This window comes from Podarcis melisellensis (assembly GCF_964234715.1).
Source record: "Podarcis melisellensis genome assembly, chromosome: 10".
Classification (NCBI taxonomy): Eukaryota; Metazoa; Chordata; class Lepidosauria; order Squamata; family Lacertidae; genus Podarcis; species Podarcis melisellensis.
The window spans coordinates 53,665,612-53,679,889 of record NC_138542.1 but is presented as its reverse complement, the minus strand read 5'-3'; the positions used below and the strand labels follow the sequence as shown (position 1 = coordinate 53,679,889).

The window sequence follows — 14,278 nt, the reverse complement described above, 5'->3', positions numbered from 1 at the left end:
CCCACTCGATCCCATGCCTAAACTGTTTTCCCACTCCCTAAGAGATTTTAAGTGGGAAACAGGCAGGAGTTAAGTAGCCCCTTCTCATTGATCCTTAGCTGAGATCTGTGGCCTAGAAAATTTCAATTTTAATAATGTAGATACGTTACACCAGGGGTCAGCAACCTTTTTCAACCATGTGCTGGTTCACTGTCCCTCAGACCATGTGGTGGGCCAGACTATATATTGGGGGGGGGTGAACAAATTCCTATGCCCCACAAATAACCCAGAGATGCATTTTAAATAAAAGCACACATTCTACTCATGTAAAAACATGCTGATTCCCGGACCGATCGTGGGCATGATTGAGAAGGTGATTGGGCCGCATCTCGCCCACGGGCCTTAGGTTGCCTACCCCTGCGTTACACCAACCTCCTGAGTGATGCCTCACTTGGCCCTTACTCTCAGTGTAACAAATGAATTGGTAACAAAGGGAGTTAAACTTGGAGATATGTTGAGGAAAGTTCTTCAATGATTTTCGTGCGCACAAAACATTATGCGAGTAGGGGCTATTTTAACCTTGGGGTATACTCCCCCCCGGACCAATCCTTGATGTTGAAGTCAGTGGAGAGAAACCCACCCACCAATTCCATGTTCGAAGTACATCACTTTGTTGTGGCAAAGAACTATGGACTTCAAGATGAAACCCAACTAGCTGTTTGGATTCCCATTCTACTGCTATATATGACTTCCAAATATTATTTCGATCCCCAAATTTTTTGTGCACAGAGCACACTCACTCACATGTGAACAGCATCGTGGACAGCTCTGCCTACACAGTTAGCAAAGTTCTAGCACATGCAGAATGCTCTGCTTATTAATAGAAGTGAGAACAAGTGCTCTTTCTGGATTAATACTATAAATGTTGCATTCAGATAGTATACACAACACTACTAAACCAAATGGCCTGATTTTAAAAAATACCCAATTCAAATGCTTCTATTAAGGAACACTGGTGGAATTTGATAGCTCAAGAAATATATATATATATATTTATAGAATATTTCCCACACCTTCCCCCCCCTTCTCTCCTCCCACAAATATCAGGAATAGATATTTTGAATAATTTAAAACTATCCTACTGAGGATTCTATACCCATTTTAATTTCTTTCAGAGAAGCAAAACTTATATATTTTATTTATAGCACAGTCTTGTGTGTGCATAAAAAGTCACATAGGCAGGATTTCGACGTTACTATCCTGAACAGCAATTAAGTGTGTCATGCAAGGTATTTTATCAAACACACAACAGGAAGAAAGAACCCGTAATTAAAGTAAATGTACATTAAGAGTGCTATATACCACCCAACTGGAATGTAAGGTGAAAAGTTTATTAACTCTACTCCAGACAGCTAAACCAACTTAGGACCAACTGATCACCCACTTTGTGGATGTCAAAGCAAAGTCCTTTCATCCTTGTTATATACTTAGTGTGCACGAGTATCTAGCCTGAGCTGACTTTGTGATGTATATTAAAATACACTATAGGATAATGACACCTCTTTGCTAGCCACTTCCATGCTAACTGATGGGATTCACCTTAGTATATCGTCATCTGTGGCTGTGCCTATGGCTCTTCCCTCCATCCATTGCATACCAGCTTCAGCACAGAGATCCTGGTTTGCATCATCAGCATTTCCCTTTACCTAAGAACCAAGGAACTTAGGGCTAAGATTAGTTAACAAACCAAGATAATAAGCTTAATACCAGCAAGGATCTTCATGCCAAGACTGGAACATGACCAGCAGAGAGGAGAGTCAAGGAAGGAGAGATGGCTACATCATTCATCCATGCTCTCATTACTATGGGTTATGAAGTTGCGCCTGAGTGTTGCCATTGACTTAAAATTACTTTTTGCATGCTTTTGATAATATTAGATATTAATACGATTACAGCCTTGGCTTCTTGTGCCTGTTCTTCATTCTATACATCTATTTTCAACCTATGATGAATCAGCCCCTCTTAGGCAACAGGATCAGGGCCGTCTTACCTATAGGCACTAGAGGTGCGAGGCACCAGAGGGCGCCAGGCTGAGAGTCCAGGGCTTGAGAGTCAAGTCCTGGGAAGAGCCTGCCTGTTCGCGTTCGGGGGCAACCGAGCCAGCGAGACACTGAGGTGGTTGGCAGGCTCCGCCCTCCTGCGCACCTAGGACTGAGCAACCTTGGGGGGGGGGCGCCAGGCGGATCTTTGCACCCCGGCGCCACATATGCTTAAGACAGCCCTGAATAGGATTTTCATCAAAGAGCTCAGCAATCTCAATTTCCCCAGTCTACAGATTGGTATTTGTCACGTGGATCTCATAGCTCGTGTAGAGGGCCCCAATGGTATCCATGGGAAAGGAACCAAATCTACCAGCAAAAGATATGTGAATCAGCTCCTTCTGTTTGATTGAACCAAGATGCACTGGCACTCTTGCTCCAAACACATTAGTGGAGGGTGTGTGTGTGTGTCAAGGTATACAATGTGGAGTGCGTTTTCAAAAATCAACAAAGCAAGGTTAAACACACTGGTGAATCAAGCAAGGGGGTAGACCATCAGTTCATTCATTAATACCTTAAGACAGTAAATGCATTGAAGCCACACCTCCACACAAATAACTGCTTTCGACTGTCTTTGTGCCACTGCTTTAGCTTTAATTTAGTCTAAGTTAAAAAACAAAAACGGGAAAAAAATACACTCCAACAAATAAAATAATTTAGTTAGAATTTCCACTCGTTATTATTACGCAGGTTACAATTAAGCAATGGCTGTAGGACAGTAAATTACACCTCACAACTAGCAATAAAATTAAAATTCTGTAAAAACTAGTGCCTGGATGGCATGTACCGTCGTTATCATTAGGAACACGTACAAATGCAGAGGTTGCATCTAATGGCGAAATCTAAGCTTTTGTTATTCTAAAATGGTCCTTTTTTTCATCACAAGGTTAACACTTTATTTGTAGGCTTTATCAAGAACCCAAATGCAGAGGGTGGTTTATGACAAACTAGTGCTGGTGTTGTGATATCATCCTGGTTGGCCTCTCCTGCTCGTCTCATTTCAAACTACAGACTTGCCGCTTTTAAGTCTCATAAGAAACACAGCACTTCTGCATTCCTGACCTTTTGGCAAATTAACACAGAAGCTTAATCTACCACCCCCTCCTCCCTAGCTTAAACACAAAGGGAGTTTTCACAAGTGATGTTAAGACCGCCTTTCAAGGCCAATTTGCATGTTACTATCAGTCGGGGCTGGTGCCCATTTTGGTGGGTAGGGTGGAAGGCTGGGAGGCCACCAGTAGGTGGAGCCAGAGCCAACGACAGGCGGAGCAAAACTAATTCCGGTTTTGTCCCCATCCTCTTCCCTGCTGAGTTCCGCAAGAGCAACACTGACTCTATAGAGGATGAAGATAACAGGCAGTGCTACCTTCTGGGCTGGTTGCAAGTAAGGAGGCAAGCAGGGGCTGGCTGAGAGCAGACTGAGGTTGGTGGGGCAGTGCCCCATTTGCCCTAACAGATCAGCCTCCACTAACATTGCATTTCAAGTGAATACCTAACATGTCTAAAGAATACACTTTAAAAATACAGTGTGTGGGAAATGACTTTTTTAAGGGAAGAAATGAATGAAGTGAATGAAGCATGTCTGGTACCATGTATACCTTACATTTCACTAACCTGAGAACCAAGATCAACTTTAGCGCCCCATCAATTGTATACCTGGTTGCACAGGTGGGCTGGCTCTCGTGTAAACTGCAGAAAAGCCCTCTGCCTCTTTCCTGCCACGTGAATGCTGTCCACTGGCTTACCGTGTCCTAGAAGATGCTCATTTTAAAATTGAGGCACCAATGAGGAAGTGGATTGACATTCCCATCCAGTGTTTCATAGCTAGTTGGGTCAGCCGTGGAAAGATATAATCTTGAACAGACTTGTCTCCAGCCTTTCTGAAGATGAAGCAATTAACTAGGCTCACCCCTTGGGAGTATGTGCAGCATCTGAAAGATGGTGCATTTGCTTCTCTCTTTTTAAATGGTAATGATCAGTACTATTTTTCTAGAAAAAGAGGAGCTGGAATACACTATGAACACCTCCCTTGTCCTCTTAGAATGGCAATGGTGCCCACCTGAGAGGTGCCGGAACTGAGCTCCAATGAGTTCTGGATGCAAGTATGCCCTGGTAATAATGATGAGAATTAGGAGTGGAGAAATGCTTCAATATGAAAGGCTCTTGGTTTTCTGCAGCAGAGGATGGGGCCAAAGGGAAGGTGACCTACTGGAAATAGCATGGAGGCACATTAAATGTACACATTCCATGTTCTCCCCTTGTTGACATACACCTTTCAGGTTAGAAGCAGAAGAAGAGGCGGAGGAGTTGGAGTTTGGATTTGATGTAGTGGTTAAGAGCGGTAGTCGTCTAATCTGGGGAATCTCCGCTCCTCCACATGCAGCTGCTGGGTGACCTTGGGCCAGTCACACTTCTGTGAAGTCTCTTAGCCCCACTCACCTCACAGAGTGTTTGTTGTGGGGGAGGAAGGGAAAGGAGAATGTTAGCCGCTTTGAGACTCCTGAAGGGGAGTGAAAGGCGGGATATCAAATCCAAACTCTTCTTCTTCTTCTTTAACACTTCCCTAAGGAGTCTCAAAGCGGCTAAAAATCTCCTTTCCCTTCCTCCCCCTCAACAAACACTCTGTGAGGTGAGTGGGGCTGAGAGACTTCAGAGAAGTGTGACTGGCCCAGGGTTACCCAGCAGCTGCATGTGGAGGAGAAGACGCGAACCCGGTTCACCAGATTACGAGTCCACTGCTCTTGACCAATACACCACACCGGCTCCCACTGTAAGGTGGGGAGGAGGCAGAAAAATGGAATGGCAATGGGCTAGCTAGGGGCTCTCTGATGTTCTTTCATCACAAAACTGGAGCCACTTGTGTTTATTTAAAGCATTTGTACATCACCTTGCCTGAGGTGTAATTTCAGTGTCATTAATGCAGGTGTTGAGATGTCCTCACCATGTAGAATAGTGTCTTCATGTCACTTGTGAAACTGCCTTAAACATTTCCATCCCCTCCTATTTCCACCTATCAATTATGAATACCAAGTAAGTCTTTACTTTCTTTTTTTTAAAAAAAGGAGAATTATTTTTCTCTCTCAGCCTGAATGAATACAAATGACTATATCCTTGGTTTTTTTGTTAGTTAGTTAGTTAGGGTTTTGTTTTTGTTTTAAAAAAGGTCATCATTTCAACTTTGCAAACATCAGGATGAAGGGACATTTTGAAGCTTCAGCACCAGAAGAACAACAAGGGAGAGTGCAGAGAACGGCTCCATTTGGAAGCACAGAGCAATATTTAACAACAACTATTATTGTTCCGGTTTGTTAACAGGTGGCTCCAAGTCTTTTATTTGTGGAGTCTTAACAATGGTTTCTTTAAAGTAATTGCTTGCACAGGATCAACACGGCTTCTTGTGTATTCGAAGTGACGCTTATCAGCAGTGCACACGGCCCACCTTCTTGGGGGTGTTTGAAACCATCAGAATCTTGCAGTCTTTCATGAGAAAACAGCTATAACTCCATCTTGCAAACTTCACTTTCCTTCCTCAAACATGGAGTCTCGTGCATTGCTCTGTTAGGGGATGGCTTTGCAATCTCTTGCAGCGCTTGGCTTCTAGACCAGAACTGTCATCGAAACAGTCCCAACCAAAGATCCCAATCAAAGACACACAAGCCCAATGCTTGTTACATCTTCCCAGGTTTCCCTCACCCTCAAGAACGAATTTCTCTCTTGTGCTGCCGCCAATTCTGCAGAGTTCTTTCTCACCGTGCCCCAGTTCTCTTGTATTGTACACGCTCATTCCTCTGACAGAAGAACTGCTGATTTCCTGTGAGTCTAGCTTCCACGGGAAGCAGATACACTTGGCAGATTTGCAGCGACATGGCAAATCAGCTGTGGAAGTTCTGCACAACGGTCTGTTTCTGAGAGAGGCGGAGGAGCTCCTCTCGGATTGCTTTGATGAGAGAGGCCGAGGAGTGACCCGGCTGCAGGTCCTCAGTGGAGCTGGTGTTGTAGCAGAGCCCCGGGCCCTGGTGGTTGCTGTGTGGAAGCTGCACAGGAGGAGCTGAGGGCTGTCGGGCCGAAGTCCTCGGCATCTGGAATACTGGTGAGGAGGAATATTCTTGATGTCCAGGCGTATGTGTCTGGGGAAAGGCACAAAGCGTTACTGCGTTTTCTGTTTGGGAAGCGTAGGTGAAAAGATGAGGAGGCAGAAGACCAAACAAACAAAAACCAAGGCAGAGAAGAAAGCAAGTGAGTTTCTCTTGGATCTGAAACGCAAAACTGGAAAAGTTTGAACGCATGCAATTATTTGGGAGGAATGTTGGCGTTTCTGGAGTCTCAGGGCTGCTCTACAAGCAACTGTAAAAACACAGCTTCCAGAGAGGAGCTGTAATAGCCTGTTGCAGTAAAAAGAAAGAGGGAAAAAAAACCAGAGTCTTGTGGCACTTTTAAGACTAAAACATGTTAGGAAGGATGGTGTAAGTTTTCATGGACTAGAGTCTGCTTCATCAGATGCATAAACAGAGTCAGCAGGTATGTATAATGACAGCAAGCAAATTGAGCGAACAAAATTAAAATGAACTGTTGTAGCTCTATGATAAACACTGTTGTTGTTGTTGTTATTATTATTATTATTATTATTATTATTATTATTATTATTATTATTATTATTATTATCATCACCACCACCATTATTACCTGCTCTTTTACAGGAGGGCCTGATGTCAAATTCAGGGTGTGTGTGTATATATAGATAGATAGATACCAAACACTTCTTGAAAAAAGGCCTTCTTCAGTGGTCACTTATGTATGGGTGTGTGCATAAGTGTGCCAGCTTGGCATATGTACAAATAATAAAGGCAAAAATATTTCCAACCAATCTAAAGTATTTAAAATAAATCAGATGTAACAACACCCAGCTGGACTGACTATAATAATACATTTAAGGCCAAATACTTGCCTCGTCGATATCAAGACTGACCCTGAAGCAAAGCTCAGTCAGTACAACATGAGACTCTTAACCTCAAGGTTGTAGCTTCAAGCCCCACTGGGCTGGGCAAAAGATTCAGGCAATGCCAGGGACTGGACTATTGACCCTCATGGTCCTTTTCCAATTCTACAATTCTATACCCTCCAGGATGAAACCTGTATCTGCTGTGGCCCGACTGACGAGACAGCAAGGAGTGTTGTGTTTCCCACAGTCAGCACTGATTCATGATGTACGTGCGTGGATGCAGAGGGGAGGCATTAAGAAGTGATCGTCGTACTTACGTTACATGTATGTAGGCTTATTTTACATACGGTCTACATTTTTTGTGCTTTGCTTCTCTCTGACCTCATTGCTCACTCCCCCCACTCCGCTACAACTGTGTGTTTGTGTGATTTTATACACACACCCCGAATTAGGATTAAAAATTCATAAATCTGATGAAGTGGATTCCAGTCCACAATTGCTTATCCCATAATAACGCTAACCTCCAAGGTGTGCCAAAAGGCATTGGGGGTTTGGCGCGGGGCTTGTTTTCAGTGACCTGGAGATTAATGATCAGAATGGTCTGAAAGCACCATCTATTTGTATCAGGAATTTAATACCTAGACTGTTTTCACATCTGCTTTGAAACCACAAAAAGGCGACTACGTCAAGGTGCATGCCTGTTATGTATTTTTGCAGCAGGGCTGACAGCATCAATTTATAACATGCCATCTGGCTTGTCTAAAAAGAGCCACGGACTCGAACTGGGGAAGAGGGGAATTAATTTGCTCTGAAAAGCATGAAGGTGAGTAAGATGAAGGGAAGTCATAACAAAAGGACGGTCGTTGGGTTGTAATAAGTAGCCTTACCGAAATGCATTTGAATGGGCGATGCATGCACTGATCATCAAAATTAAACAATGTTTGCACACCAACCGCGTCCGCTTCAGGTCAGAATACTCCCCTGTGCTCTTGAAAGGAGAGCACACACAAACCCAAACTGTAAGAAGTTGCAAAAACTTGGGCAGTACAGGAAAAATAGGCCGAAGGAAGAAAGAACCAACAAAGGGCTGCAAAGCAACACTGAGCCAACAATATGGCAGGGCATGCAAAAGCAGCAGAAATTCAACTAATTGCCGTGGCAAACAAGTACAGAGGAGTTTAACCCAGTTAGAACCAGCAGGTGGTAGAGAAAGAGAGAGAGAGAGATATTCAATTATGTGCTTCTGAGGACAGTACAAATATATGGATGTTTGGACCTTGGTATCAGAGGCTGTGGGGCTCAAACCAGGCTGCCTATAGCGCTGACAAGCGAAGTTTCACAGATGTCACACAGGAAACCAGAATCCTCCTGGGCCACAAAGTCAGTTGATGTCACAAGGCCAATCCAGTGCCACCACCTGATCTAAAGCTTTCAGATAAATTGATTTCCCTGAACTGGAGGGAAGCCACCAGGTTATCTTCTTGCACCGCACCAGTCTTGGGCCTGCCCATCGCCTATCTCCTGCCCTCATCCGCCCAGAGCACTTGCCCACCTTTCGGCACCAGCTGGGCAGCTATGGTTTTACATGGTGATAAGGAAACTATATAGGGCACAGGAGAATGCGGGTTCCCCAAGGCCTGCTGCACGTTTCCTTGTAGAATGGCCCCGGTGCACCTAAAGCCACCATCGTGTCTGCTGAAATAACGGGTCTCTCACAAGCGTCTTCTCCCAAAATAGGAGTCGTGTCACCTGCAGGGTTAATACAAAACATACTAAAGGGAGAGACGGTGGGACAGATGGCCAAATTTGTCTGGGGTGTTCCAAATCTCTTCCCTCCCCCCTTCGTTGCATTGAGACAACCGTGTAATGTTGCACGAAATGGCAAGATTGTAGGGCCACAGAGCAGAGGAACCTGTCCTATACCAAGTCAGATCATCTGGTCTATCTAGCTCAATACTGCCTATGCTGACTGACAGCAGTTGCCCTGGCAAAACCAGGGATTGAACCTGGGACCTTCTGCATGCAAAGCAGGTGCTCTGCCACTGAGCTATGGCCCTTCCACAAAGGCCTCAGTTTCACTATGGTTATTGTGGTACACCACTTACTAGAAGTTTGCCTCCATGACCCAATAATAGGGACCAATTGCCCATCCTTAGCTAACGTCATGTCTGATCAGCAGCAGTGTTGAGAGTTCCAACTTTTCCTTTGGGAAGCCAGGAATGCATTGTGATTTATTCTTTTTCTGAGTCTCTTTAAAAGTTATTTCTCCATTTTGGGGCTCAGATAGGGTGGGTGGAATGGGGACACCATTATTGCTTGCAATAATGCACTTCAGGCGGTACTGGGTCTTCCTTCAACGAAGGAAGGAGCTGAAGAGACAAGACAAGAGAGAGTTGGGAGAACTCACCAGTGAGCTACGGCTGATTACAAAAAGGAACAAGCAATGTTTTGGGGTCTTCTCCAAAAGGTGAAGGTAGCATGACAAAGACAGCATTGACCGTGTTGTGCAGATTGATCCCACTATTACTCAAGTAGGTTCAAGTGGGCTTTGATCATACTTAAAAACTTTAAACAAAAAACAAACCACCCCATGTGACCCACTTTTTTTAGGTTTCTTAATTTCAATGGGTCTGCTCTTGAGAAAAACTGAAGGCCACCCCATGTTCTAGAAGTAGTGTCTTGCCCAACTGGTTTCTAAAACTAAAACATCCCTGTGCAAACACATGACATTTTGTTTTGCTGTGCTCAAGGCAACTTCAACTCTGTAGCCGATGTTAGGAACTGACAAGGCTCCATTAACATCAGCGAGACGATCTGTGTCTTTGTTGCTGTTGTTGTTGTTAGTGCTCTCTACCTACAGTGGTCTCATGAGACGATTTCAGGGGAGCAGAGCCCACCGAGAGCATGGATCAGGGGTGGGGGACCTGCGGCCATCCAGATGGTACGTAAGAACGTAAGAAGAGCCTGCTGGCTCAGGCCTTTCTCACAGTGGCCAAGCCAATGCCTACGGGAGGCCTGCAAGCTGGACACGGGTTCCACAGCACTCTCTTCCCACCTGCGAATCCCAGCATTCAAATCTTGCTCGAACGCAACTGGTTTGTTAAACATCCCTGGTGTTGGACTGCAACTCCCATCATCCCTCACCACTGGCCATGCTGACTGGGGCTGATGGGAGCTGGAGTCCGGGCAACATCTGGAGGGCCACAGGCTCTCCATCCTCTGGGCGCAGAGGAGATAAGCCACGGGTGATAATGAAGAAGAGAGAGAAGCAGAGTTTGGGGGCTGGAATGCGAAAGTGACAAAAGCAGCGGGCTGAGGTCAGAGGAGCAGGTAGAGATGTCTTGAGAGCACGTTCCCCAAGCAGCACAGGATGGAAAAAGGGGGGGAAGAAACAGCTGAACAGAACACTGCTTCGGAAACTATTCAAACATGAAGCACAGTACTCACTGCTTCTCTCCTAGCATATTCATCCTCTCCACGATACGGGGGCCACCCGGGTTCCCCCAGCTGGCCATGCCCTGCTCTGCCTGAGGGGATCTCCACTTGTTGACCTCCGATCCTGCTAGCAATTCCCACCTGAGTGAGGTGCTGTATCTGAGAACCTTAAAAGCAAATATTTGTTTGTTTTCTGTTTTGTCTTTCCATGCAGCAACAGAAGGGTGAAGGGCAAATGATAACTGGCAGCAGCAGCAGGGGATCAAAACAAGTATATGGGGGGGCGGGGAGTGGCGTGTGAGGAAAAGGAAAGTCTGACTTCATTTAATCAAACTAAAGCTTTTTTTCGTTCTTTTAAAAAAAGCTCCCAAAGGAAGGGCAACAAAAGGACCCATTTGCATGCATGTCCTTTTTTTCCCTTTTTCTTTTGCAAATGGGAAGGTGTTTCTGTGTGGTAAAACATTAGGGTTCTGTTAGGCATGGTGGAGGTAGACAGGTAAGGAACAGACCAGGTAATACTTCTGGCCCACTGACCCTATAAATACTGCAAGTATTATTAATATGTAATTGAAAAGAATGTGTGTGTGTTTTAAGGTTTGCATGCTAGTGATTTGCCCTTAGTGGAAGAGCAGAAATATTTGCTTACTGCAAGACACTTAGCTCTACAGACGTAACACCAGTTTGCCTATAACTCCTGGCTAGTTGTGAAGTTGAGACCAGTATCCTGGAGATGTCCTCAACCCTGCTTCAAATACTGGAATCAGTTATGAAATGTGTACATTTCCTCTTTAAACGAAACAACCTCCCTTTAGAACACATAGAAACTGTTGTGTTTACAAGTTCCACATAACGTTCATTGCACATTTGCAAGGAGCCGATCTTTGAGTGTGGCAGCAATGGGTGCTTTGGAAGTCCCTGCCTATTGAATTTAGGCAGGTGCCCTCACTATATCATTTTAGGTGCCCACTGAAAGCTACCCAGATGTGTAACTTTAGTATTTAGAACATAAGATAAGCCTGTTGGATCAGGGCATTAGCCCATCTAGCTGAGCATCCTGTTCTCACAGTGGCCAACCAGACACCTGTGGGAAGCCTGCAAGATGGACATGAGCCCAAGAGCAGTCTGCCCACCTGTGATTCCCAGCAGCTAGTATTCAGAGGCATAATGTCTCTGGCAGTGGAAGTAGAACGCACATATATATGTGCACTGTAACTGTGCTCAGATAAGAATGCATTATGTTAGGTACCCTACCATTCCTTTTATTAGGAGACCAATGAGCACCTTCTATAAGTAGCTTCATCCATCCTGTTCCTCCCTAGGTCCATGCACGCAGGATGCACATGCTCAGACTTGAAAGGGACTTCATTGGACTAGATGACTCTTGGGTCACTTCTAACACTACAATTCTCTTGGTTCTATTATTCTAGCAAGCTCCTTGTTTGCATTCTAGATGCAGCCACATCTGCTCACAATAAATGCTTGAGTTGTGGAATGGGGCCAGCTGCTTATGAGAGAGTCACTGCAAGTGCGCCATAGCTTAAGGAACATTCAAGTACCTGCAGTGCTTCCAACTGGTCGCGGCCGGGCCACGGATGGCATTTCCTCCGGGTAGATCCCCCTTGTGGAATACTGAACATCAGAAGGCTGCTGGTCTGGGTGCATTAATTCGACCGGGGGAAGGAAACCTGGGCCCAGGTTTTGCCTGTTGGTAGATCAAGAACAAAAGAACAATGCCAGAATGACTGACCTCCGGAGACAGCAGCATCCCATATTCCAACCATGCAATGTACCACTGCTTGCTTTACTGTGTGCAGCTCTCTGTCCACTAAGGACTCTGTAGAACACTGTGTGTGTGTGCAGCTTCTATAGCTCTGCCCCATGTAAACACAGCGCTATGGCTGCTTCACATGCATTACATCCTCTGCTTTAGCCTGAAAGATCTAGCCAGAAGTCCTTTATGCTTAGAAAAGATTGGAAACAACACACGAAGCTGACAGATACTGTTCCTGGCAACCCTGAGATCACTGTTTTTCATAATTTTTTAATAAAAAATATAGAACTGCTTTTGGCTGTTGGTTTTTAAATGTTTTATGATTGCTGTGTCTAAGCTCCTTCTGGGGGAATGGTAGAATATAAATTTTAAAAAATAAAACAATGATATATAGAGCAAGCCTCCATTGTAGTGTCCCTTCTCGACTGAAAACATCCCGTAGCCTTTTAAGGACAGAGGAAGGAAAGAAGTGTGTTTTAGAGCTGCCACAGTTGTGGCCAAAGCCTGCACAGGCTGGGAGTGGTCTCTAATAATTATTCACAAACTTTAAATATGTGCTATGGTACGTATTTGTACATTTTGCCTAGCTGCTGAGGAAACCTGCAACCCAATGTATTATTGAATAAAACAATGGAGATTATGTGGGAGATAGGGCTTTCCATTCACTGCAAGATGGAGTAGTTTCTCAATTTTCAAATCAAACTCCAGATTTAAACATGCTTGCAAAACATAGTCCCTAATTCAAGTGTTTTTAACATTCCCAGTTATGGACACCGCTGCTGTATTAAATGCATAAACTATTAAATAAGATTTACAGCTATTGCTAATTCAACTGGCTAATTCAACTTTTTAGAGTCCGTCAAAATCAAATTTTAAGATCTGAAAATGACAGCATTTGGTATTTGGGCAAATGTGATCAATTTCCCCCCGCAAATTGGGTATTTTAGCTCTTATTCGTCTGTTGTGCTTCTGACAAAGAAAATTCCATTCATTCATTCCACTGATTTTTTATTCCATTTTTCATTAATGATGTTGGTGATTCCTTCCCTCCTAACATCATTGCTTGTTTTGAATTTGCCTCTTTGAAAATTGACTGAGCCAAGTTCTAGGAGAAACACAACAATTAAGAGCTATGCAATAAGCATGTATTTACCATTTTTCAAATTTCAGAACTTTAAATTCTGCTTGCACAATCACTCCCCCCACCCTGGTACCCCGCTCCCAATTTTGCATTGCATTTCAGTTAAGTGCTGTCTAGGTGTTGGAGCTTCTCTGTCTTACCGTACTGGAAAGGAGTTACATGAGCAATACATGCAGAACCCAGCTTGGTTCCAGCCCACTGATAATCTTAATTACATTACTGCAGAGAAAAAGACCAATTTGTTTTTCCAGTCACTGTTCCAAGAACTGGTTATTTGAACCACTTGACTGTGACATTGATTAACAGTTTGGTATCACGGCAACTTTTCTTCCTCCAACCCTAAAGTTCACCAACTCCATCAAATTCAATGGGGCTTCCACACCAAAAATGAATGGGCTTCAGATAACCAGACAGCATTCATTAGATAATGACTGAAAGGCCTTGCTCACTTTCTCTTTTCAGTAATGAAGAATAACTCACCATCCAAATTGCCTAATCCAGAAATAGCTGCCTACTCTGAAAGAAGAAAATCTGAGGGCAATTAAGTGTTTTATCGCAATTGTGGCTGGTGCAGTTTAGGACAAAAGGATGCTATGTTGCCTTGTTATGAGAACAGCAGAAAATTTGATTTTACTCCTGCATGCTGTCTCAGTGTCATGTGTGAAAAAGAAAGCAGCTTGTGAATGTTTGACACAAACACAAAAGCAAACAATGCAGTATCTCACATGATGGTCAGGATGCAATTAGTCCAGGGGTCACCAAATGTATTGCGCCTTGGGCTGGTGTCTCAAGCGCTGATCGCGCGGAAGGCCAGAGGGCGGGGGAGCGCGTGCCCATATGCGTGTGCACACGCTATTTCTGGCGCACCTCCGGGTTGGAAATAGCTTGTGCGCATGTGCACAGGCCTCCCCCGA

The 14,278-nt window shown here is 44.4% G+C and overlaps 1 protein-coding gene across 5 annotated transcripts in view; it reads right to left on the bottom strand.

Moving 5' to 3' along the window:
• Positions 1–4,684: 4,684 nt before the first annotated feature.
• KIAA1549 overlaps positions 4,685–14,278 on the bottom strand; it is a 104,213-nt gene continuing 94,619 nt past the window's right edge. For 2 of the 5 annotated variants that reach the window (XM_081928150.1, XM_081928151.1), the window contains 3 exons: positions 12,009–12,154; positions 10,465–10,619; positions 4,687–6,205 (listed from right to left, as the gene is read on the bottom strand). In XM_081928150.1, the coding sequence (XP_081784276.1) occupies positions 5,951–6,205; positions 10,465–10,619; positions 12,009–12,154 (556 nt within the window). In that variant the 3' untranslated portion in view covers positions 4,687–5,950. Of the gene's footprint in view, positions 6,206–10,464; positions 10,620–12,008; positions 12,155–14,278 lie in introns of all 5 variants that reach the window. The other 3 variants (XM_081928152.1, XM_081928153.1, XM_081928154.1) reach the window with 2 other exon arrangements.